This window comes from Pelmatolapia mariae, linkage group LG10_11 (genome assembly GCF_036321145.2).
Source record: "Pelmatolapia mariae isolate MD_Pm_ZW linkage group LG10_11, Pm_UMD_F_2, whole genome shotgun sequence".
Lineage (NCBI taxonomy): Eukaryota > Metazoa > Chordata > Actinopteri > Cichliformes > Cichlidae > Pelmatolapia > Pelmatolapia mariae.
Genome location: NC_086236.1, coordinates 44,374,279 through 44,400,120, shown reverse-complemented (window position 1 = coordinate 44,400,120; position 25,842 = coordinate 44,374,279). Strand labels below are relative to the sequence as shown.

Sequence of the window (25,842 nt, the reverse complement as noted above, 5' to 3'; positions counted from 1 at the left end):
CCCAACTTCTACTGCGTGACTGACAGCCTGGAGTTTGAAATCCGCTTCGTAACCATGTCTCTGAACAGGTGCCATTTATGGTCCTTATACACACACAGTACCATAATATTACGTTGAAGCGCACAGTACGTATTACTCCGCGAGGCTCCTCGGTAGCCGTAATGCTTCGACAATCCATCAAGCGGTGCAGCTCTGTAGCTTACCAAAGTCGAACTAAAACACTTTTTGAGAGATTGCTGAGCGCTGTGTACCACATAAAATCGGTTCGCGGTCAGTAAGCACAACCAGAATTCATACAAAAGGCGCGCAGTCAACTTTTGAGAAAATGAAAGGATTTCAGGCCGTGCAGTTAGGCGTTAGCGTGGCTAGCTCGTTAACACGTTGACGCCGTCCAGCCCCACGCACGGGGCGATGCGCAGTAACTTGTTAACGGAGATTTGCCGTGTCCATCTTGTCGCTGCCTGCAGGTGAAGCGATGGGGGAGGAGGGGGAGTTGTGTTCAGTGAAGGAGAGGCGAGGTCGAGTAACGTTGCGTAAAGACAAAAGTGGACGAAAGAGAGGCAAACTTGCGGCTCCGCAACTATGATTATAACGTAACATAGACTATATCGATATAAAGGATATTGTCACATCTTATATCTCGTATAAAAATATATCGATATTTTTAAAAAACTCGATATATCGCCCAGCTCTATTTCTCCCCGTTGGGTATATCTGCCTTAATAAACGGCACGCTTTCAGTTAATTCCCGTTTTCATCTTTTGTGGTCTGCATTTGGGTCCTCACATAAAAAAAACACACGATCTGCCTTGCATGTCATGACAACTGCTTTAAAGTATTACTGTTCCTGAATTGACTGGTCCCGATTTTTTTTAAACATTTCTTTGCATTGGCTTATACTCATCTCATTGAGGATACTGAGGAAGAGAAGAGTGATCTCCAACTGTAAACTGCAAAGTGTGCAAAGGCCAGAAACAACAATCCGCTGCTTGGAATACGGCTATAAATCTCTCCAAGAACCTTGCAAAGGTGTCGACCCATAGCAAAGGACGCACGGAGAAAGTGATCCCCAAGCTGAGTGTATTTCAGCACCATGCAAGAAACAAAAGCTTGATTTCCAGCAGGTGACAAAAGCAGAGGTAACAGGGTTTCGGAATGCACAAGGTTTCTATGGCAGCAACACTGTTGCCACAGTATTATGTAGTATGTATTAAGTATTATGTGTTTTTTACCAACTAACAGTACATGAAGTGAAAGAGCTTGTGTTCTCATTAGGAAGAGGACTTGTACTGCTATGTAGGCACATATATAGTTTAATAATATACATTTAACTGGCAATCACATGGGTGAAACTGCATCTCAGACAGTGAAAAATAGCACAAAAGTAATGGAGCAATGCCCCAGTGCAGTAATTACTTTCTATAAGTAATGTATTGAATTAGAATAAAAATATTTTAAAATACTGTAATGTAAAACATTACTTTTTGGGGGATAAATGACAGCAGTGCTGCTCATGAGCAGTGAAATACATTCCCAGTCAGTGTGACACTATAATGTGGGTCAATTCAAAATGGCTAGAAGCCCAAAATGGGCAGTGATGAGTTTTAAGGAGCAAAACTAATAAAGATTCCATATTTTAGGCACCCTTTAGAGACCATATTAACCTAGTTTTTGTTGTTAGGTTTGAGGCCTACTTATGGGTATTGCCTAGAAAGAAACTGTAATTTAGGTTGGCTCTATCTAGACATATCTATGGCACTAAAACGGTAAACTGGTAAACCCTTTGTTGACTACCAATTCAACAAGGAGATAAATGATTGTACTGGTTAACCAAATAACTGACAGGAGGAAACAAGGCCCTTGACTCCGTCCTCACCATGCTGGATGATCCCATGTTCAAGAAGCCTCCGCCCCAGCTGTTCAGCCTCCTCCCTGGTTGGCATCTCCCCCTCCTGCAGCAGCCAATCGATGAACTCTGAGGCTACCAGCGTCCGCTCAAACGACTCGCCTTCCTCCTCCCTGGTTTGCAGTAGGTTGTTCTCTGTGTTCATTAGTCTATGGAGAAAAAGAGAGCGAACAGAGTAAAGCAGTGGAGATGGAGGGAAAGAAGTGATAGTGGGGTGTTGCACTAAGGAGGAAATTGAGCCTTTTCATTACACTCGAGATGAAATGGCACACTTGGTGCACGTGGTGTTCAGCATCGGTGATGCAGTATGTCAGTATCCTTAAATGCTCATTTTAAAAACATTTTTAAATTAAAATTAAAAGGTGGGGCAAATTTATTTAAAGTTACAGTGATTTTACATAAAAGTCTCACCTAGCTGTTGGAAAATAAAGTAAGGTTTTACGGAAGCTACGACCCTTTGGTTGAGTGAAAAGTAAACTTTCTTCAGAGGTAGTTCCCCGTGGAGAAAACCTTATAAACCAGCAACTCTGGTCATTTCTTCACTCTCTAATCTGCACTTTCAAAATGCACAAACCCTGTGCTGTAGCTGTCTCCAGATTAGCAGTTCAGCCACATGAGCAGTGTGCATAAATTCAAGCCATTCCTCAAACCTCATATATCAAACCTACAGTTCTCGTCTGCACGATTACAAAGTAAGTACACTGAGGCAAACCTTCTAGATAAGCTTCACTGATAAATGAGGGTTGTTTTGTGGAATCAACCGAGTTGGGTGTAAAGGCACAAGAAGTAGATATGATTTAATATAGTTTCCACAAAAAAACAAAAAACAAAACAAAGATTGCATTAAACAGATTCTGAGTGGCACCCGGTGACAGACTCAAACAAAAACAGGCATGTGCACGCCTGTAAGGAGCAGAACTGTCGACTCGTTCGCTATCCCACTTTCTCAAAACCACATTCACACCTGTCACTCACACGCAAACACTCACCAGCCTATACACTTAAGCAATGCCATCAAAGAGCTGTGCAAGTTACAGAGGGCTTTCTGCCATGTACCTCTGCATGTCAAAACATATGCTTAAAATGAAATACAGCCTCAAAGATATATTTTCTACGCTGTTGGTCCTGTTCTGCTGGCACAAAATGTATTCCCACATTCAGTTTTAGTGGCTTATCAATCATTCACTGAGCGGTTAATATCACAGCCTGGACTGTGTATTACACACAGATATCATGCACGAATGAATCAGCAGTTTGGAGATTTGTATAAATACTCATAATATTCAAAGAACTTATTCAAAGAAGTAATAATTTCAACATCAGATACATCCAAAAGCTTTGGGGGATTTGGCTCCAGACTAAGAATCATCCACTAACTTAACATCTGATCCAAGCAGGACAGAAGAACTAGGGATGGGATAATCTTTAAAGCTATATTAATTTAACTATGGAGGAGACAGTTTCCGTAAGTCCCTACCGGATCAGCGACTCCGTGATGAGATTAAACCAGAATCTTGAGATGACAGACATATTAATGAGAGCTTCTCAGGGCTTTTTTTTTTCTTTTTTCTTTTTTTTTTGGAGAGTTAGAAGAGAAGATGCCACTCTCATGTCTGTGTAGTAACTATTAACTATTTCCAAAGAAACCATCAGATTAGTTTGGCTTAACCAAAGCAAAAAGCTGTTCAAACCTCTACAGACAAGTGTGCAACTATACTCAGCCAGGAAATTGGCAACATAACCCAAATGCAAAAAGGCAATGGTATAATATGTAAGTTAATAATCTTTAAACATACTGGCAGGTTAACTGTTTCTCTGTTTCTTGCCTTTATTCTAAGCTAGGATATGGACTCTATTGCTATCATTGGAGAGTGGCCCTCTCATCTAATTCTCAGAAAAGAGCAACTATGCCAATACATTTCCTGCCATGCATTTATTTATTCGCTTTTTGTATAGAGGCAATCCACAGTATATCATTAATCAGCATATGTAGTAGGCAAGTTTTACCTGGCACAGACAAACCTCCTACTCTTTCAACATCTCAATGGAGACAAATTAATATTTGATTGGAAACAGAGCTTTAGCGACAACACCATTAGTCCCCTGACAGAACAGGTTCTGTGCTAAGTAACACAAATAGAGAACCTAATGAAAGAAATGAAAGTAAATGGAAAACTAAATGAAATCCAACTCAGGTGCAGGATGTGAAAAGCCGCCTCTATAAAAAAAGAGCACATTCATGCTCTCACTGTGGTTCATTAAACTTTGACTGACATCCACAGAAAACCGAAACTAGTCAAGAGAAGAACTATGACGTCACTGAGTTGCCCACAGGGACATAGTGATATCCTCAAATTTCAACCCTTGGGTTGAGTGAAATATAGAACAAGTGCAAGCCCAGTGTTGCTCAAGTCTTCAGTCATTTAAAGTCACTGGCTGGTTTAGATGCAAAATTTTGAAGGCTTGGTGGCTTTACTGGAATAACTGCTATGGCTCACATTAGGGGCAAACATCATAACATGCTGTTAAAAGAAATGGACACAATGTTCCACAAGATCTGTTTACACAATGCAATTTAATCCATTTTAACAGGTAAAGTCAACAGATCGTGTTATGCTAGCTCCAAGGGACAGGCTCAGTGACGTGAACTCTGAACTTAGAATAGTAACCACTTAAGTAATAGAAAGGACTGTGACGCTTTGCATACACATATAATGGATCATGGCAGCATTAAGTGGAACAAGAGGAGTTACCACGACACTGATATGAACTCAGAGTGGCTGTTCAGTCAGTTTACCTAACTCCGAGTGACGAACAGTGAGACTTGGCATCTCCCTGCTTTTAAATTTAGTCTTTCATATGAGTGGGGTAGTGATGACTCTATGGCCAAAGAATAGCTTTTAAAGGATGCAACATTAATGGTTATGTAAGATGGGCATGGTGAAGTGGTTTGCACTGTTGTCTCCCACAAGAACCTAACTGGTTTGAATGTATCTTTGTGGCATCCTCCTAAAGTCCAAAGGCGTGCTGATTACTGGCCTTCTAAACTGGCTGTAGGTGCAAACAAGAGTGGTGGTCTGCACCTATGATGGGCCGATGACCTGTCCAAGGTTTAGCTCTTCTTAAGGTATCTAAGAGAAATATAAAGAGAGAATATCTTGTTCTTGTACTTTTGGATTTAACAGCAGCATTTGACATAATTGATCACAGTATTTTGATTGGCAGGTTAAGGTCTTAAGTGAGCATCTCTGGATCAGCTCTAGAACGGTTTTCTTCTTACCTCAGATAGATTTTTTTGGTTGCTGCTGACATCTTTATGTTCTCATCTGCCACTTTGTCATGTGGTGTAAACCCAAGGTGCAGTTCTGTTTGCACTACAACCACTTAAGACACATCTTGCGTCTCATATAATTGTTATGCAGATGATATCCAGTTATATACTTCTTTCTCTCTAACGAATGTTGCAAAAATGTCTGTCATTCAAGACTGTATTGATGCTATAAATAACTGGGTGACAGCTTTTCACTTACACTGGGAAGACTGGTTCTCTTTTGTGTTCCTGACAGCTTTGTTCCTACTGTGATCAACAACCTTGTGTATTTATCAATAAAATGACTGAACCTATGGTGTACATTTGATGATGTACATTTGACTAGGCTCTTCATTTTGATAAACATTAATAGCCTTGTGTGTGACTGCCTCAGTTGAATGGTGTCTAAATCAGAATTAGAAATGATTATTCATGGCTCTGTTTCCTCACAACTGGACTATTTTAATTCATTGTACACTGGCCTCAGTAAGTCATCTTTGAATCACCAACAGATGGTCCAAAATGTGGCTGTGAGGGTACTTAGTAGGTCCTCTAAGTTGCCTCATTTGAAACCAGTTTATGATCTAGGTGATCACGTTCAGAGCTTTGGATGGTCAAATGCCTGCTTACTAGGGATAGGTATCGTTTAGGTTTTATCCGATACCGGTGCCAAACCGGTACTTTTGAAACGGTGCCGGTGCTTAACCGGTGCTCAAACCGGTGCTTAAAGAATGGAGAACACAAACTTGGTCCAAAAACCTCTCATGTTCAGCTGTTTTGTTTGGTTTTTTTTGTAAAAAGATAACAATGTTAGCCTTTTCTGCAGCTATGGGGCATATATGGTATCACTCTTGGCTGGAAGCAGTGCTTAAACAATGGAAAAAACACAAACTTTGTCCAAAAACCTCTCATGTTCAGCTGTATTTTTTGTAAAAAGATAACAATGTTAGCCTTTTCTGCAGCTATAGGGCATATATGGTATCACTCTTGGCTGGAAGCAGTGCTTAATCAATGGAAAAAACACAAACTTTGTCCAAAAACCTTTCATGTTTAACTGTTTTCCACTTTTTCTTTGGTCATTTTAGCCTTTTTGGCCAGGGTGAAGGGAGTATCTGCCATCAAACAAGAAGACAGCCGCATGTAACTACGACGGTGTTTGCTAGTTCACCTTACATGCATTAATGTAATAACGTGGTTAGCCTACTCAACGTAAATTACACACGAACAACATTAAGCTACTCACGCAGAGAAGAACAGCTGCTGCTGCCATCATCATCCTCATCATTTCTGCTACACTGGCAGGGCTAGGGGCCAGGACTCTACTCTTCGGGTTTTTGGGGGATGTTGCTAACTCCGGGTCCGATAACAGGCACCACACCCGCAGTAGATGTGCTCGGTGTGAGGTCTCGCAGCAAGCTATCAAACACGGCGCATTTCTCGGCTTTAAAAAAACCCGCTATGCGTCGCCAGGTGTTTCATCGGAATTGAGGTGTTACCTCCTTTGACAGTATTACAGTACCAGCTTAAAGCACTTGTTGCAGGCTGCTGGGTTTGCATCTTTTGCTGTGAAGTACAGCCAGACTTTTGACCGCTTCGCCTTGGGCATTTTTAATCTGTAGCGCTGCTCTAAAAGAACGTACGTACCTGGGCCCGCCTACTATCCTCGGAAACGTAAAATGATTGGCTAGAATTGGCTCAGGAAAAAAAAAGCACCGAAATAAAGCACCGAAATGTGCGCTGCTTTTCGGTCTGGTTACTACCGTTTATGTCAGAACCGGACACCGGTACCCATCCCTACTGCTTACATTACCAAACTCTTTCTCCCAAATATAAGGTGCAGGTCCCTGAGGTCTTCTCACTAAAACCTGTTGGTGGTTCCTTGTTATAGACTGAAAACTAAAGGAGACTGTGCATTCGAGGTTGCAACTTCTAAACTATGAATGCTCTTCCACTGAGATCTGTGGACTCAACTTTCAAAGAGCAGCTCAAGACTTAATTTGTATAGACTTGCTTTTAACTAGTGGATATTGCTGTAGATTTTATTATTAGTTTTTTTTTTATTTCCTCTTTTTGTGAAGCACTTTGTGATCCTTATCTTGAAAGGTGCTATGAATTATTTTACTTACTTTACCCACCTGCCATCTTATCATGAGTCACGCTATCACAGAAAATGAATGGGATTGCAGCAGTGAGGTGTGGTTTTTGGCTGAGCTGCAGGATACCAGGCAGATTAATTCAGGGAGCAGTGCCGGGTGGAATGATTGGCTCACCTGCTATAAGTTGCTGATCAACGTCTCTCTTTTATGTAGTAGCGTGCAAGGGCTGAATGGGGCGGATGTACTTTTCTCCACTGGGCATGCTCCAGTGGACCTTGTGGAGTTCTGAGTTTATGCAGTTGTGGCTACTTGCAGCTTAATAAACTAAATGTATGCACTTCCTTTACACAGACTGTGTAGCAAACACATTATGTGAACGACACCCTGCAGTGCCAAAAAAAAACTTGTCATATCAAATAACCTTTACTTCTACAGTCCTAATCTCAGGCTCTTAAATGAAGGATCAGTTTAACACCTTTATCATGACATAAGTTCACTTTTGCAATGCTGTACTCCAATCTTTTTTTTTGCCTCCATCCTAAAAAGTTTGATTCCTTTTTTGATAAATCGTCCTCTTTTAATCACTTATTATTACGACTTCCTACTGAAACAAAACAAGATTTGCCACCACTGGAAATGTCACATCTCCTCGCAAACATAAAGCAGTGACCACACTCACAGCTATAACTTATGACTGGTATGTTAAGGAATTAAAGGTTGTGTGTATCTGACAGGGAAAAAAAAACAAAATATAGGTTAAGCATGATGGATGTCTGGAATGCGGAAAAATGGTCACCAATAAGGGAAAGTATATACAATTTGCAGCTGAAGTAGAAAACATGTAAAACCACCAGTACACTGAGTGAGCGCTGTGGTTCCTTGAGGCTGACCAGGCTCAGACTGAAGGGCGGCCTTGGGAATGAAAAGCAGTCTCTGCTTTTGAAACTGGTGTGTTTTATAGACTTGACAAGTCCTGTGAAATCAACAAACATCGCTGCCTGCCCTTGTCTCATTGTCTGTACACACTGATGTGGCAAACGTTGATGAAAAAACATGAACAAAAAACACCTGCATGAACGTGGGGAATGACAACAGCAGCGCACAGACAAGAGATTGTATCTTACATCTTGTAATGTACCTAGATTAAATCTCAAATGCTGGCTAAGGTGATCTGCATCAAAGCTGTGCAAATGAAATAATTTCTGTAAAATTTTCATGTTGGCACAGCGTCCTTCCACAGTTCAAAGACATGCATTAGGTTAGGGTTTCCACATTCAAAACTGCGTCTCTCTGCGTTAGCTCGACAGATCTTCGTCCTGCCCAGAGTGTACCCTGTCTTTCACCCTTTGACAGCTTGAATAGGCTCCACCCCCCTATGACACCAAACAGCATAAGCAGAAGAAAACCAAGTAACTGAACACTGTTGTGTGTGCACCAATGGGTAGAAAACCCACCATCCGTCACCAAAGAACATAACTCACAGGTGCTCCAGTGAGGCTACCAGAAACTACTGCAGGTGTGAATGTATGTGAGGATAGAGCAGTGTTAGGCTAATCTCAAAAAGGCTCAAATTAAGCATATAGGTGCATTCTATATATTTGACCTGTTGCCAAAGGCAGCTCGAGATTAAACCGCCAACCCTGAGAACAGTGGGCAGCCTGCTCTACCACCTTAGTCACTTGAATTCAGCTACTCAAAGGTAATTTATTATATCAGAGATCTACATGAGCATGATTATCCTCTGAAACTCTGGGCTCCAAAACTGTGCGGTTCGGGTGCTTCAGATGAGACACTCATTATAAAATATTTTACTGTAATTAATCAAAATTGCACATGACAGAATAAACAGTTTTTGTCAAACAACGAGTCACTAACACTGATGTTTTTGAACCTAAACATTTTCAGCTGCAACTCTGGATGGTACTTTGACCCTGAACAGGGGTCTCTAAGGAGGAAGAGGTTAAATTATGTAGAAATTTGGGCATAATCAACAAGAGTGCAAATGCACACACACACACACACACACACACACACACACACACACACACACACACACACACACACACACATACATGATAAACAACGTTTTAAAGTGTCCCCTCTGTCGCTTAGGAACTTCTGTCAAAATAACTTCTTCTTGTGGTTTGTTTGCAGTATGTTGTTTATGTTGTTTTGACAGTTGATGGTATCACAGATCAATGAACGTGTGACAAGAACTGTTTATTTTCCAGTAGAAGAAAAAATAGATGTGAAATTGGCTGATGGAAATAGAAAAAAACACATAAAAAATTTTTTATGTAGCACCTAATGGTCATGTAGTTTGTACAGTGGTGTGGGACAGTCTAGTGTGAAAAATAAAGTTATTAATGGCTGAATTCCACTGAGCTGCATCAGATTTATAAGCAAGCTGTTCTTCATGCTCACTCTCACACTGTCGTGGTTTTACTGGGCAGATAAACAGATCGAAGCTATTTTAATGTACAGAACTGTGCAAAAGTCTTGAGCCAAACCATTTTTATATATGCTGCTGGAAAAATTAGAAATAGGTGCAGTGATTTCTAGATGTTGGCTGCCTTTTGTTCTGTTCTCTATTAAGATGATCCCACACTGCTTCAATAATGTTGAGGTCCGGGCTCTGAGGAGGCCTATGGATGTCTCATGGTGTTTCATTGTCTTTCTATCTATCCAGGTATGCTTTTACTGTATTGGCATTGGTGTTTGGGATCATTGTCATGCTGAAATATGACGCTTTTTGCAAATTTAGACACTTTCCAGTTTGTATTGCATGGTGGACCACAATCTGACGGCACCTTTCTGAGTTTATCATTCCATTGGTTTTGCCAAGATCTTCAACATCACTGGCTGAAATGCAGCCCAAACCATGACAGAGCCTCCACCGTGTTTTACAGATGGCTGTAAACAGACCACTGTTGTACCTCTCTTCTGACCTTTTAAGGACATGACTTTCAGATACTGACACTTCTTCTTCTGTCCTCCACTTGTCCAGTTTCCTCAGATTTTAAGGAGTCACACCAAGTTTGACATACCAAGTTTCTAGCTAATACATCTTTAGGAATTGTTATTGATTGATTTATTGATTAGCATTCAAATATCTCAGTGAATACAGAATAAAGATAACCACAAAGCAAGAAAGCACGAGACAAGGCTAATCAAAAGGCATTGGCTGAAGCATATGCTTATTACGCCAACCCTTTAATCACCTTGTTGGAATAAAAACATTATTTTATATCTGCCAAACTGCGTTCTCGTTGGCATTTTTATAGAAATAGGAGGAAAACTGGCAGATAATAACAAAGTGCCTAAAGATACCATGTAAAATTAGCCCTTTGTTAAGTTTTCGGACATGTGTAGACACAACACTGGTTCATCCCTTGAGTTAGGTGGTAGTTTTATGCTTGCATGATTCATAGCTCAGTGTTTTGTGGCTTAACAGACAAAAACCATTACTAAGAAAATAGTCAGAGACAAGGACTGCACTGAAATTGAGTGAAAAAAGCAGCCAAAAAAAAAATAAAAAAATTTAAAGCAGCATGTGAGGGAGTAAAGTGTGGCTCAAGACTTTTGTGCAGTATTCTGTTAGTAAAGCCTTCTTTTTGTACTGTGATGAAATGTTGTCACGATCCTGGATTTTTGACCCAACACTCTGGGTTTTGCACTAAATTCTTTATTACTTGATGCTCCTTTGGGCTCTTAGTTTGTTTATTCTGGACATTTCTCTTTAGTCTGGGGTTTGGGTTTCAGTTAGTGTTTTGCTTGGTGATTACTTTGTGTAGGGGTTTGTTATTTTTTCTTGTCTCTTCTCTAGTCTCGTGTGTATTGTGGTTAGTTTTGCTTCCTCTTGTCACATTGGTTAGATTCTCTTCACCTGCACTTCTATTTCCTACAGTATTATGGACTTACTGTCACAACTAAAATAAATACCAAATTGAGTTCATTCTTCTCTGAGTCTGAATTCGGGTCCTCTTCTAACTCCATCCCATGACAGGTGTCTTCACTGAAAAAAGATTTATGCTAGAATGTCTTCCATCTTATTTTACTGTGCTAGCCTGGCAAACTATAACTGAAATTAATGAGCAGATAATTCTTGTACTAAAAATAACAGTGCATCCACTGGCAACCACGAATGTCTATAGAAAATATTGTTCATCTAGAAATAAGGATGTTTCAACTATCTATTTTTATATCCACTTATCAAACTTGTGGGAGCCTAACCCTGAGGCCATAAGGATGAAACATCCTCGGCACTTTAGAGATGAGTCAAGAATTTTTTAATAAACAAATCAAAGTATTATATGGTACGATGTGCTGTATAGAAGCCTTATAATAAAACCACATTCCTGACAGCTTGATAACTTCTGCTGTGGTCATTGGTTCTTGTGTATCTTAAGTCTCATTCATTCCAGTTGTGTAGTGTTTACAAGTGAAGTGATTACCAGGAACTAAATCATAGATTGTTATGAAAACAGGAAGCGTAGGGACAACAACTTTCCCTTAGTGGGATATGAGTGCACTTTGCACTCAAGCACAAGAGACACAGAGATTTTTTTTTCTTCTTTTACGTTGCAGGACTGTGTCATAAGTGCAGCAGCGAAGCAATTCAACCACTAGGATAAGTGTGTGTGTGCGTGTGTGTGTGTGTGTGTGTGTGTGTGCGTGTGTGTCCTGGACTGCACCGCGGTGATTACATAAACACATAGCTTTGAGGGCTGAAACGACAGATGTCTCCCCTTGGAATATTTCTTTCTCTTATGCAATAACTGTGTATGTGTGTGCTGTCTCAGGAACACATAAGAAATAGGTCTCTGTTAATAACAGTGTGCCACTGTGTACAAATTAAAAGAGGCACAGGAAGACTACAGTGCATGAGTCCAAAAAAATAATGCCACATATACACAAGCGAGAGGCAGAAAGGAAGAGTTTGGTGGGTTTTTTTATATTTATAAATTGTTAGTCTCCTATTTACTGGAAAAACAACACGGTTACAGAGCTGATCATGTTATTTGTGGCATCCCCCCTTTAAACCCAAGCTCTCCTCTAAATAAAGCTATGACTCATCTCTATATCCTCTAATTTTCCTCACTTTGCAGGCTTTTATCACAAAAAACAGGCATGCTCAATGCAGTGTCCTCTAATCTAATTGAATCGAATTCACCAGCAGGACAAATTTTCTAATTAATGGGGGTGGTATTTCAGATGCACTCAATCAGCATGCTGTGCAGAATGACATAGACTAACAAAGAGATACAGAGGACGACAGGAAATGTGTGGATGGAATGTGGCACAGCTTTCCAAGTAGCCACGAAGCTCCAAAAACTGAAACCACATATCAACATAAAGTCACAGTTCACCATTCATGCTATCAAATGCTTTCACAGCTACGGTCTTTAAAGATGACCTACTAGGTTCATTTCCAACCCCAGACTAGAGAGGCTTTGCATGATGTACAGCACAAAATATTCCTTATTTATCTTGTTCTGAGCCTCGGTGCAGTCCCACAGTTTCTGGGAGGAAAAAAAACCAAGTAATTTTGCTTCCCATGACCCTCCCTGTAAATCAGCGTTCTTGTGAACTGCTTCTCTTCACAAACCGGTTTGACAAGCAGCTAGTTTGAGCTGCTGTGCCTAAAACGAGCCACACAGATAATATAGATACTACATCATCTTGATCAGAGAATTCATTTGCGGTATGTTTAACATTATGCACCAGAGGTTTAACATACTGGGAAATTTTTCATCTCCCTAGGAGTCAAATCGGGAAATTGATGCTACTCTTGAGCTTGTTTTATAACTAAAGCTTGACCCAGAAGTCCATTTGCTTAGTGTTAAGGGCCAGATTTACTAACACATGCGCCAAACAAAGTATTGTCTGTATTTACAAAAAGAGCACAGCGAAAAATTACGTGTAATTGGTAGGAACTTTTTCTCAATGCCAAAATATACAGAGGGCAATATTTAAATCAAGTATGTAAACTAATTTACTAACATGCAATTCGCTGCTGATAGCAATAATATGTATTAATGGAAAAAAAATCATGTTTTGTTTTTAAATATTGAATTAGTATATAAATTTAATTGCATCTGTGTTTAGCAAACAGTGCAACTTTTGTGACTTACCAGTTAAACTAACCACACCCATGAGCACTGTTTAGGGATGACACACATTAAATGCTATTTTGTCCTGTTTAGTAAATCTGACTCTAACACTGGGAAAGGGTAAATAGCAAAATTAGCTCAATCCAGAAGCTAGAAAATCATCCCTGAAGTTCACTGATCAGCTTGTAGTTCTGCCGGCTACAAAAAAAACTTCACAACTGGGAAGCTAATTACTGAGAGCATATCTTGTCACCTTTACACAGAGACAACCTGGTCTTTATGCAGATATAAAAACATTCTTCTAATCTAGCACTTGGTGTGAAAGCAAATGTTTAAATGCTACACAGTAGCCTTAATGCTACATTTTAAAAAAGGTAAAACAGAAAAGTTTATTTGTTCATACTTTTCATAGATCCTCTGGCCCCTCATAAACACCTTGGCTTCATTATCCAGCGGGAATGTGCCGTCATCCTTCCGGAAGCGGTAAAACAGCTTCATGTCTTTGAAGTCCCGGTGCTCGTCACACACTGAACGCAAAGAGAGGCAAAGAAAGTTAGATTAAAGGGCTCATCTGCAAAAACACTGCCACATTTTTGTTTACTCTCCCAACCAGCCGAGATGTGGTTTACATATCTGTCTGTCCAAACTCAGTTACTAGCTTAAACTTCATTTTTGGCAGACAGAAATGAGTATGTCAGAGGGATATCTCAGGCTGAGCAGTTTGGAGACAAACGGCCAAGATTCAGATAACCTGGAAATGTACAAAGGAGGGATCGTGGATGGAGGAGGACTAGTAATAAAAGTGAATGCTCTGCCTTCCAGTAATACTGTCTATGTCATGGTGGTGGGTCTGTGACCCAGCATTTTGAGTTTATTTTGTATGTCTGATTTCTTATGATGTATTAGAGTAATGGTAAGTTCTAGCGTTATTATTAGTATGCCTTCCTGTGTAAGTCTCTCCTCCTCTATGTATGATTTTTAGTTATGTCTGTGCCTCGTTCCTCTTATCTGTTCCCATGTTCCTCTCCTTGCGTATAATAGTTAGTTTTGCTTCCCCTGTGGCGTCATGTTCATGTGTCAGCTATGTTCTCCATGTGTTTCCGCTTCCCTCATTACCCTTCTGTGTATTTAAGTCCTTTATCATCCTTTGTTCAGTGTCAGGTTGCCTGTTGAGTTCTTGTCATGTTTTCAGGTTTTTTCATGTTCATGTTTTTATCATGTTCAAGGTTTTGTTGTCTGTCACCTGTACTTTTGCCTAAGTGTGCATGTACCTTTTGTTTAGTACCTTTTCCCAGCCACAAATAAACGGCTCGCTTTTTGTTTAATTATAGTTTCATTTCAAGTGTCTGCATTTGGGTCCTCTTCCTCCCTCCACACAGGCTGCCATTGCAAACTGTGACATTCTAAGGGAAGCATGTATAATGTAAAATGAATTGGTCCTAGCACAAAACCCTGTGGAACTCCATTGTTATTATTAACCTCCATTATTAACCTTAGTGTGTGAAGCTCCATTTACATTAACAAATTGGAGTCTATTACATATTGCTGTATAGTATGCTATTCTATTTTATCTTACCCTATCCTATTGTGTTTTTCTTAACTTTTACTGCTTTTAAACTTGTACTTACTGCTGTGACCAAAAGATTTCCCACATGTGGGACTAATAAAGCTTATATTATCTTATCTTATGATTCAAACCACTGCAGCACAATACCTTGTAATACTTGTGGCATGCTCTAATCACTGTAATAAATTATTGTGGTCATCAGTGTAGTACACTGCAATGAGGTTAAGCAGGACAAGGACAGAGGTCATACAACTACTCTTTAAAGAACTTTTGAGACAAAATAAAGGTTGGTGATTGGCCTATAATTAGCTAAGACAGCTGGGTCAAGTTACTCAAGACTCTAAATAAATGTTGGTAGTATTTCAAGTAGCTTTACGTAATGATGCAAGATAATGATACATGTTGTCGATGAAACAGCTAGTCATGAAGAAAAGAGGAAGAACACAGAAGATCCATGTAAGTATTGAAGGAGGTCATGCAGAGAGATGATGTGACAGGAGAGGATGCTAGGAATAGTGTGAAATGGAGGAAGATGATCCACAAAGGTGAACAGCTGAAAGAAGACCAAAGGTTCTTGCTACCAGTTCAGCGGCCGACCATGTCTGAATGATGTCCGTCATCATTTGGTGACTTATGATTAGGTTGTAAGTCAGCACTTATAACTTTATAAGTTATACATTAAAATATCATATTGGCTCTTACCTTTTTTAATTTTCAAGTTACGTTTTTCATACATTTGTGTGCAATTTTTCCATAATAAGTATTTGGTGTATTTTATTTTTAGGCATGTTAACCTTCATTTGACAAGATGGTACAGAGAGTAGGAGAGTTTGAGGGGAAATGGTCTGGGTCAGACTTGAATCCAGGCCCCTGTGACATGGATTCTAGCCCTCAGTATATCACCTGCCAACACAGCTAGCTATAGCGCCACCCAGCCCATAAATTCCTGAGTTATGGCCAATGAGGTCACAGTGACTTGGCCCTTTGACTTCTGAATTCTAATCAGCTCATCATTGGGTCCAAGATAACGTACTTGGCAAATGTAATGGAATTCCTTCCCTTCCCTTTCTGTGATACTGCAGTAACATGGTGACACGAAAGAACCCTATCATCAAAACCAATTCCAATCATGAAGTCTGTAAATTTCTGCTGAATTTGCAGACATTTAAAAGAAACTGCTTTAACGAGAACCCCCAAACAATGCCTAAATAACAACATGGACAATTGTTGACAAAGAACCACTACAGGAAGCGGCTGTTAGAGAGTGACTGAGAGAACCCAAAGCCTATAATGCTGGCAAACGCTGTCTTCATGCAAAGAAACACAGATGCACACAGAGAAACAAAAGCTGTCCTGATGTTTTCTTTCAGACTGTATAGAAGCGTTACAGGATCACAGACTGGGTTTTGACATTCATTCATTAATCTATAGCCTAGTTTCTATACGTTGGCTCTGTCTAAGTAATAACTTAAGAGGAAAAAGGCCTCTGTCAGTGGTCAAATGTGAAGCAGGTATGAGACGCTCCACTGGAGCCAAATTGGCCAGGAGACCCAGAGAATCATCCATTAAGAGGGACGGCTTGTTCCCAGAAAATGTCAGGAAGAAAACAGAGGGTGAGAGAGAGAGACCCTTGCTGTTATAGAAAATGGAAAATCCACTCTCACACACATACACTTTCTCACAGACACACAGCTCTACCATGGTGAATGATGCTCTGGTCTAAAAGTTTCTGCACAATCTTGATGGCCGTGTCTCGATCTGAAGCTTCCTTGTGTTCGATCAGCCAATCAATGAGCTCCTTAGCTACAAAGCAGTTCGGGTAAGTCCGGAGGTGGTGCCTCCGGTCCTTGATCACCTTCGCCTCATGGAGCCGCAGCCTGTAAACAAGTAGCAGAGGGGAAGAAAATCTGACTTCAGCACAATTCCTTAGAAATTAAACCAGAAATTGGGTTTGTTGTTGTTGTTGTTTGTTTTGTACCTGAAAAGGTGCATTGATTTTGTAACATATAAAGAGACTGTAATAACAGTGAGGAGAGACCAAAGCAGCATGGTGTGTCATTTTACACTCATTTTGCTCATATTGTTCTAAAACAAACAGCTAAGCACTGTTGCTGACGACATGTCCTGATTTGGTTATCGATGTGAGGGTATCACATTTGAATCTCTAAGACAAGCAGCACAAAATTTAAAGTAGAATGAAAACACAGCAAATGCATATTTTTGGTTTAAGATGAAACACAGTATTCAAACACTATCTGCAGGGATTTAGAAGGCTGACTGCATGATCACATGATGAACCTCTCAAGCCAAACTTAATTTACATCATGGGCCAGATACCGCCCACTTTGATCTTGAGATCAAACCAGTGAAACTCCTCCTTATGTCAGTGTAAAAACATTTAAATAAACATTTAAACCCTGAGATCTCTTGATATAAGAAATCAAAGTGTTAGTTCAACAGTACATCTCAGTTTTCTGCATGATAAGCTTTGGTAACCCATTCCCACACTGTCCTGCATACATAAAATCTAAAGTTTCAAGTTTCTTGTTTTTAAAATGTGAGCACACTGTAACAAAGCAAATGTGGACATTTCTATAGTAAATAGTGAAAAATAAGAACTTCTCTGTCATTTAATTGTTTATTTAATAACTTTTCTGTAGATGGGAAGACTTATTAGTAAAACGTATGAAAATAGAGTTAAAAATGTTAAAAATCAATGCACTTGTTCACATTTTTGAAAGCTATTGAGTGGGCTGGATTGAAGTCTTTGCTGGGCTCATTCTGGGCCCCAGGCCTTATGTTTGGCACCCCTGGTCTAGATCCTTCATGTGCTAGCTTCACAGTGACCTCTATCTGAACCTAGGTATTGTGAAACAGCCCACCAGTATTAGCCAAGCTTCCTCCAGCTAGCTAGTTCCACTTCATGCTGAGTCTGTATGCAGCTGGCTAGCATCACGCTGGATTAGCTATGACAGCATTAGTCCAAGCCGACCCAACTCTACTGCCAAGACTCACGATGGGCAAACAAGCTCCTCTGAAAAACCTGGAGACTTTGCATCCATGCAATCCTGACATCATCCTCTCTGTGTATTTAGCTCCGGTCTAATCCTCACATAAATTCAACTCGAGAGGAAGCAGAAAGCAAAGTCGTTTCATTTCTTTAACTTGTGCTGAATCACACAGTAACAGGGAGAAGCTTTTCTCAAAGAGCCTTTGCCTGCTGGCATGCCGAGTCCCAGGCTGGAAGCATTCATGAACACTTAATAACCATCAGACTCAGCCACAGCGCAACACATTATCTATTCACAGCTATGAACTGGTCACAAGACTTACTACAACAGCTGCATGTGCCTGTTCTTCCATATAGCTGCTTCTCTGTCTGTTTTTAAGCCATCTGCCTGAAACAGATCTGTTCTGTGATACAAGGAGTCAACACGATAGAGCACAAACAAGTGATAACATATTTTAAAACAGTCTGCTGTTATCAGTAACGGAAACTGTGTCATTCATGTTCCATGAGCTTGACTCATGATAAAGTGAGCTAACAAAGGTGTGGGCACTGCTTGCTCTCATCAGCAAAGTGTAATCTTATACTTATGAATGCTGCGGTTCTCAGACTGAAAGGGAATGTGACGTTTTTAAATCTCTCATTGCGTTTGGTATGAGCAAACACTCCAGGACAAAGCTACAAAAACAAAAGGAATTGCAGCCAAACACAAAAGGAGACTGTCAGACATTAAACTGTCCCGTGTATAAGAGTGTTTCCAGGATTGTTTTTTAAATAGGATGTAGCGAAGGGAAACCAAGAAGGACCATGGGTCATGTTTAATCAGAAAACTCTATCTATTAATAATATGAAACAAAACAAATTACAAATATTCACAAGCTACAGTGCTGTCCAAAGGTTTTGGCATCCCTTATCTCCTTATATTTTGCTTCCAAGGTGCCAGACCTAACTGTATTTTTTTTTAATTGGTCTTGAGCAATAGTTCTCCAGGCTTTCTGAAGGTCTTTCAGACATTTTCTTTGGACATTGGCTGCTTTGTTACCCTCATTTTCACTCTAGTCCTTGTATCGGAGGAACGTTTTTTTGTTTGTGAAGCTACTTAACACTGACCTTTGAGTCATTCAAGTATAAAACAAATACTGTACATAAGAGAAAACTTAGCCAAGAATGAATTTTAATTGTATTTTAGGCACTGTGTTACTACCAGCCAGTTTTGCTCGCATTTTTTAGTTAAATATATGAAAAATGCCAAAGATAAAATTGTGCTTGTGCACCAACAAGGTGTTATTAGCTGAAGACTTTGCAGCATGGTGTGGAAAACTGGGCAAGTGGTGATCCTAAAAAAACCACCCCAAACTATCCAGAACAGATGAAAAGTCTCTTAAAGTCATGTCTATAAGAAATAGGAAAATAGAGAACATATAGAGAAATCGGGGGTGGCCCGAGACCTTTGCACAGTACTGATTCGTGATTTTTGGCTGTCCTGTAACTATACGGTGGCCACAAGATTTAACAGTGAGGTAATGAAACCAGGTTGAAACAGTAACTATGTTTTCATTTCACTGAGTGTTAGAAATAAAGGACTGTGTCTGACACAATTTTTTCCAACATTCTGTAGCCACACTAGCCACTGAAGGAGACTGCACTTACCCACTGCACCGCATTAACCTAAATGTTAACATCAGCATTCCAAAATCTCACAAAGGCAATTTAACATGCTGATTGCAAGCATAAATGATGTTTACTATATTCACTGAAGGTCATTTTTTTTATATGCACACATACATACAAAAAAGCAGCCAAGAACAGTTTTGGTTTCTATTCATGCACTATCCATAGTATGGGAAACGCTGACCTGGTGATGGCAACAGATAAAATTCAATTTATTCCTCAATGTTTTTCCATCCATAAAGCAGCCAACCAGCTTGATGTGGCACCAAAATCCATATGTGTACCAACTTCATTTTATTTTATTATATTCATTTTTTTTTTGCAATCCATCAAATAGTTGAACTGTTCAAGCGTGAAGCAAAGCAGTGACAAAAAGACATCTTTAAAACTGTCAGGAATTAAGATTTAGGCCAGAGAGCAAGTCTTACAAGCCACAACCTTGAGTCCTTTCCCCCAGAACAGCGGGATCTCAGGAGACCCTGGAACAGCCTCCACAACCAACCTTTCGTTCACTGACACTGACCACAATGCCAGCTGGCAATCTCAGTGTGCAGCAGTGCCAAGGACACTGACACACACACACGGTGAGCATATAATGATAAACAGGGAAAACTGTTGCAAGCAAACTGTTAATCTCTTTAGGAAGACTGAAGTGATACTGCTTGTGTTTTTTTGGAAAGCAACATACTTCAAAACACAACCACAAAAACATACTTTAGCCACGTATTTCCATATAGTTCAGTTGGGGGCTGAAATTCCAGGCATTGACGCCATGCTTTACCAACTGAGCCTCTATTCATTGCTGGGGGTATGAAGTAGTGAATGGACTGCTGGTTATGTAGTCTTTTTTTTTCTTTCTTTCTTTTTTTCTTTTTTTTTTTTTTTTTTTTTTTTACAGTACAGTGGGTCAAAGGGTACAGCATGTCAACAACACTGCTAGCAGTGTTGGTACAAATCCCTGATAGGATGAATGGGCAGGGCTTGATAATGACACCGGGTTAGTAAGTTCATCATTCTCTGCGGGGCTCAAAGGGCACTGCATAGATGGAGCACCAGAAATGAATGCTGCAAAGCAGGATCCTGCAGATTCTGGACATTAAAGTGATACAGTAACGTGAAAATGCGTTACATAGTGGAGATGAGGAGCAGCAGCGTGCATGAGGAAGGTTATGCATGTGCGGATGTCTTTGTTTGGCTGTGCATGGTGCAGTGGGGCAAAAAAACAAACAAACAACAAAAATAAACAGGCTGCTGTACCCGTTTGCATGGGGAGGGAGCCACATGATTGCATGATTATTAACCTGCTGTCAAATATCCTCCCAAAACCCGCTTCCCTTATTTACTGTCATGGCCTTGTACATGTACCCAGAACATGCTGACATGAGCATGCATAGTAACTTAAAAACTGCTAGGAATTCCTTGTTATCAAAGCTGTCAAATCACGCGAAAGGTACCACAAACTTTGCCAAAAACCAGGTAGGACGCTACACCCTGTGAATTCTACGAGAACGTGGAGCTGAACCGACCGACATACCTGAGCTGTTCCCCGGTGACAAGCACCTCGGCCAGACGCTCCAGCTCGGCAACCTTCTTCTGCATGGTGTTCCCGATGCCGTCCATCTCTCTGCTGAAACAAGAAGCAAAGAGCAGGGGGGGCTGTGTTTCTATGCATCCAAATGTGCATCACCGCTTTTTAGGTGACAAACGCATAAAGAATCACCGGATTGGACAAAGGCGTGGAGAAGATCCGTGCGCTGATGACAAACAATGCACTGACACCTCGGGTTCTGCTTACCCTTCAAGCACCATGGAGAGCGGTGAGAGTAGGATCGCAGGTATTCCTTGGATGAAAGCGAAGAAGGGAATTATTCCATCCCGGGAAACACGAGCAACAATGCCGGGAGTGAGACGCAAAAACGGTCCAGGCAGCGCCTCAGTGCGCCTGCAGCTTCATCAGCAACTCTCCACTTTCAGTTCCCTGGATTGAAAAAAAAAAAACCCAAACAAGAAAATCTGCTCTTACAGATCAGTGCATGCATGCATGCCCCCTCCTCCTCGTAGTCTCCTTGGACCCCTGTGTTTGATCTTTGAATTCAGCGCTGGTGACAGCAGCGCTCTCTCTCTCTCTCCGTGCGGTGCTCGGTTTGTTTGTCCCCGCGTGTAACCAACCACACGAGCTGACTGCACGTTTTCTGCACGGAGCAGCCGGAGCCCATCCACAAAGCCCCCGCATTGGGAGGACTCTGCTGACGTCACTGGGGGAGTTCACCGAAGGGGTGGGATTACAGAGATGTATGTGTGTGTGAGCGTGTGCAGGTGTGCGTGCGCTCGCTTCTGGAAAGAATGAGGTAGGATAGGTGGAACATGAGGGGGTAATTTTAGCTACAAATTCGGGTTGTACACCTTTCTCCTTTGTATGTGTTCATGTATTTTCTAGAGGAAAAAAAGGCATTCAGTCATTTACAACTGTGAAAGCAACTGTAACACCTGTGATTTACACAAACTAAATTAGTAACAATTTGGAGCCTAATAATAAGATTTGTTTGCATTTATTCCACAAAATGGGACGTCTCCACCTCCTTTACTGTTAAATATATATGCTATAGTGTACAAAAGAGGGGGGAAAGACACAGAAGGAGATTATGTAACATCCTGTAAAGCAATTCAGTGCAGACAAAGAATGCCAATGCCATTTCTATTCAAATAAAGTGTGTCAGTGTAGCCTACTTGTAGCTATAAAGGCCTCAGGACAAACTCTCACAGGCAACAGGAATCCAATCATAAGCTACCAAAACATCCTCCTATGACATGTGAGCAGGGTGTAGCTCAACCTACGCAGCAGCAGCAGCAGCACACAAATTCCTGTGGACATGCACACTGCCTTACATGTGTTGCTCAATGTATAAAATAACAACATAAGTCGAAACTTGTCGAGGAACTGGAAGATTAGTTCCAACTCAAAAACAAAGTATTCTGTGTTACTGTACATTTATGTACAGCCACTCCTTCATTTCTCTATATTTTGTTTGGAAAATTGGAAACACTCTCAGAAAAATTATGGTTCTTAAATGGTTCTTCAGATGTCTTCATGGTTCTTTAAAGAACCATCATACGTGAAAGAACCTTTTTATTTTGTAGATGGTTCTTTAGCTATTACAAATGGTTCTTTAAAGAACAAAAGGTTCTTCATCCTTAGCTATCTAAGTTTGATGGTGTAAAATGGCATAAATATTTATTCACTATAATGAGGCTGTGAATTATACTGTGTGTTTTGTTTGTGTGCATGTGTGTGCGAAGGGGGAGGGCGGGTTACCTGGCTATTACCCTTTAAGAGCAGATGGTAGGAAACTGAATATTCAAATAAAAGTTAGAAATACTTAAAAATATACTGGTGGCAGGGGTGGGGGCCAAAGCCTAAAGACCCTACACCCCCACACCCCTAACCCCGCAAACCCATTGATCACAAATAATGTGGTAAAAGAATATGGAATTTATTATTAAGACGTTTATGATTATGGTGAGTTAACAAACAGTAGACACAATACACACATTCAAATACTGTACTGTTTTAAATTTTAATAAAGTATTACTATTTTCTGCTTTAAGGCATTACTTTTGAGATTATTATACATATTAGAAAATATAGCATAATGATAATACTAGTTATTGTAAACTTTACAAACCACCCAGCAGTATGTAAAGTCAAATTATAAAATACAAGTAAATAACAATTGTACAACAGAATGTCAATGTGTTCATTACCGACACAGTTAGTTTTGACAAAGCACACTGCTTAGGTAAAGGATCTCAGTACTTGTTCATCACTGAGCAATTTGTTAATATGTGTTTCGAGCCAAATAAATGAGAGAGAGAGAGAGAGAGAGAGAGAGAGAGAGAGAGAGAGTGACGTTAGAACACGTCGTACTATGGCAACCTCCCGAAAGGGAGGGGGGGCAATCGTTGGGATGCGCATGCGCAGACAGATTGCGCGACCGGCGGGCCTTGAACTTTCTAAGGGAAAAAACACTTTCTTACGGACGGACGGTGCGGATAATAGTCTTGAGTATCTGCTGGTCTTTGAAGCTCTGGATTCTGGGACTGTTGGAAAAGGTAAAACATTTTCATTAAAACCTTTTTACTGTTTTGTTTTTGTTACTAGGTCATTGTAGCTTGCTGTTAATGATGTGCTAACAATAACGGTTAGCTATGTCAGATACGTTAGCCGTTGACGTTAACGCAATTTAGTATCCGGTATACAGAACTGTTTTCCTAACAAAACCACTGTTATAATTAAGTGAAGGTGCTCACAACTATTTTGAACATTTGGCTTCTAAAATATGTGGTTCTATTGCGTGCTGCGTACATAACGTAATGTCAGCTAGACCGATATTAAAATTTATAATATTGTTAAAGTCACTAAAATGGCGCCTGAAGCCTGTTTTGACATGAGCTCTGTGTCTGCTCTAGAAACTCAGAAATTCAGTAGAGCTGAGCCGTACATTAAACACATCAGCCTGTACTTTGCATTCTGTAAGAGCTGTATAAAATACAGCTATGCATAGGTGTTTTGAATGAATAGAAATGTGACACATGAGAAGGTGTGTCTTTGACTGTTCCTGTATAACTTATTTTCGGACTAGTTAACAAGTTATGCTCCGGTCATTTGATGTAACCAAGATGGATGTCCTTTTGTAATATAGTTAAATTTTTTTTGTACATTTCATTTATCCACCATCATACATTAAGCCAAGAAGAAGTCATTATACTAACAAGAGGTATCAACGCTGGGCCAAAGTTCAGCACGTGGCTAAAGTTTGTAATCCAGCCAGGGTGTAAATATCACTCAGCAGCCAGTCCCAGAGATGAAGCAGGCAGCATCAACACATAAATCTACTCTACCCGGCTTAAATCACAAGACCACTTCTGACCGAAAAGCTGTAGATTTTTCTTGTTTGCACAAATTAATTCAGATTCACACTAATTCTGTTCACAGCTCCAACGAAATGAGGAAGAGGAGGGGGAGAGAAACAATTAGGTTGAATTACAATTGGATGGAAGGCGAGGACAAGGAGAAGGAAGCTTAGGATGAGGAGGAAGAGAAGCAGCAGGAGCATCTTTAGGGATCTCTATGATGTCATTGAGGTTTGTTTCATTAATATTGTCCTCTCACAAAGAAAGATGACTTGTTTTAGTTCACCTGTATTAAATAGTGATGCGCAAAACGTTGTGGAAAACCATGGAGCAGGCACGTATAGTGCATCTGCAGGTAAATGAACATCAAATCTCTCAGACTAAAATCTGTATTATACTTTTAGTCTTAAGAACATATGTTGTATATTTATCACCCTTATCAGGGCTCGCAAAATCGCTAGCCCGACGTCCCGGGGCTAGCGATTTTTCCAGTCGGGCTACCAAAATCTATCTCTGCCCTGCCCGTCGGGCTATCATAGGAAAGAAAAATATATGTCTATGTTGTTTTTTGTTAGCCTTTTGGGACCATATTAGGACGAGGGATCAGAATCTGGAGTCGTGCACACTACTGTTTCATTTAGTGTGTATCCATAAGATTTGTACAGCAGATCCAAGTTGTGCTTTCAAAACAGGAACGTTGTCTGCATAGAGGAGAACTTTAATAGCAGGCTTGTACAAAGTGAGGCTTTGTGCTCTCATTTGCTGCAAACACTCGTTTTAATTCTGTCACCCTGTTTTGATGCAAAATTCAGTTGAAATCAGGCAAGAACTGAACTTGTTTTTTATAATGTGTTCTTGTGAATTAATTGTGTATCGCATACATTTGATTTGACTTTCTGCGAGACAACAGTCGTCCGCTGGCCAAAAAAAGTTTTCCAAATACCTCCACGTGATCAAGCCTGGATTTAGAAAAGAATAGCAAAAAAATCTGCACCTCCTGCTTCACATGCAATTTGTGTTTGTGTGTTCAGAGGCGGTGGCGAGAGGGGAGACCTCGGCTCATCCAGCTGGAGGGCCTGACCAGGAGGAGTAGGACATTAACTCTGCTCTTCCAGGGCACCCTGCAGACTCGGCTGCTGGCATCGGCGAGGGATGACGTGAACGCCAAACTGGAGTCCATCACAGGTCGACTGCAGGTATGTGAGTCAGACCTGAGCAGGATTTCACTTTTCTCTCTTCTTTATAATTGACCCTTGTTTTC

The 25,842-nt window shown here is 40.4% G+C and overlaps 1 protein-coding gene across 2 annotated transcripts in view; it reads right to left on the bottom strand.

The window, feature by feature from the left end:
- The window catches only part of deptor (DEP domain containing MTOR-interacting protein), a 38,967-nt gene extending 17,102 nt beyond the window's left edge, over nucleotides 1-21,865 (bottom strand). Inside the window, exons 1-5 of one of the 2 annotated variants that reach the window (XM_063487387.1) lie at nucleotides 21,466-21,865; nucleotides 21,205-21,297; nucleotides 16,691-16,869; nucleotides 13,829-13,952; nucleotides 1,877-2,055 (exon numbers count right to left, since the gene is read on the bottom strand). In XM_063487387.1, coding sequence (XP_063343457.1) covers nucleotides 1,877-2,055; nucleotides 13,829-13,952; nucleotides 16,691-16,869; nucleotides 21,205-21,297; nucleotides 21,466-21,479 — 589 coding nt within the window. In that variant the 5' untranslated portion in view covers nucleotides 21,480-21,865. The remainder of the gene's footprint in view (nucleotides 1-1,876; nucleotides 2,056-13,828; nucleotides 13,953-16,690; nucleotides 16,870-21,204; nucleotides 21,298-21,465) is intronic. The other variant, XM_063487388.1, reaches the window with a different exon arrangement.
- Nucleotides 21,866-25,842: the final 3,977 nt, after the last annotated feature.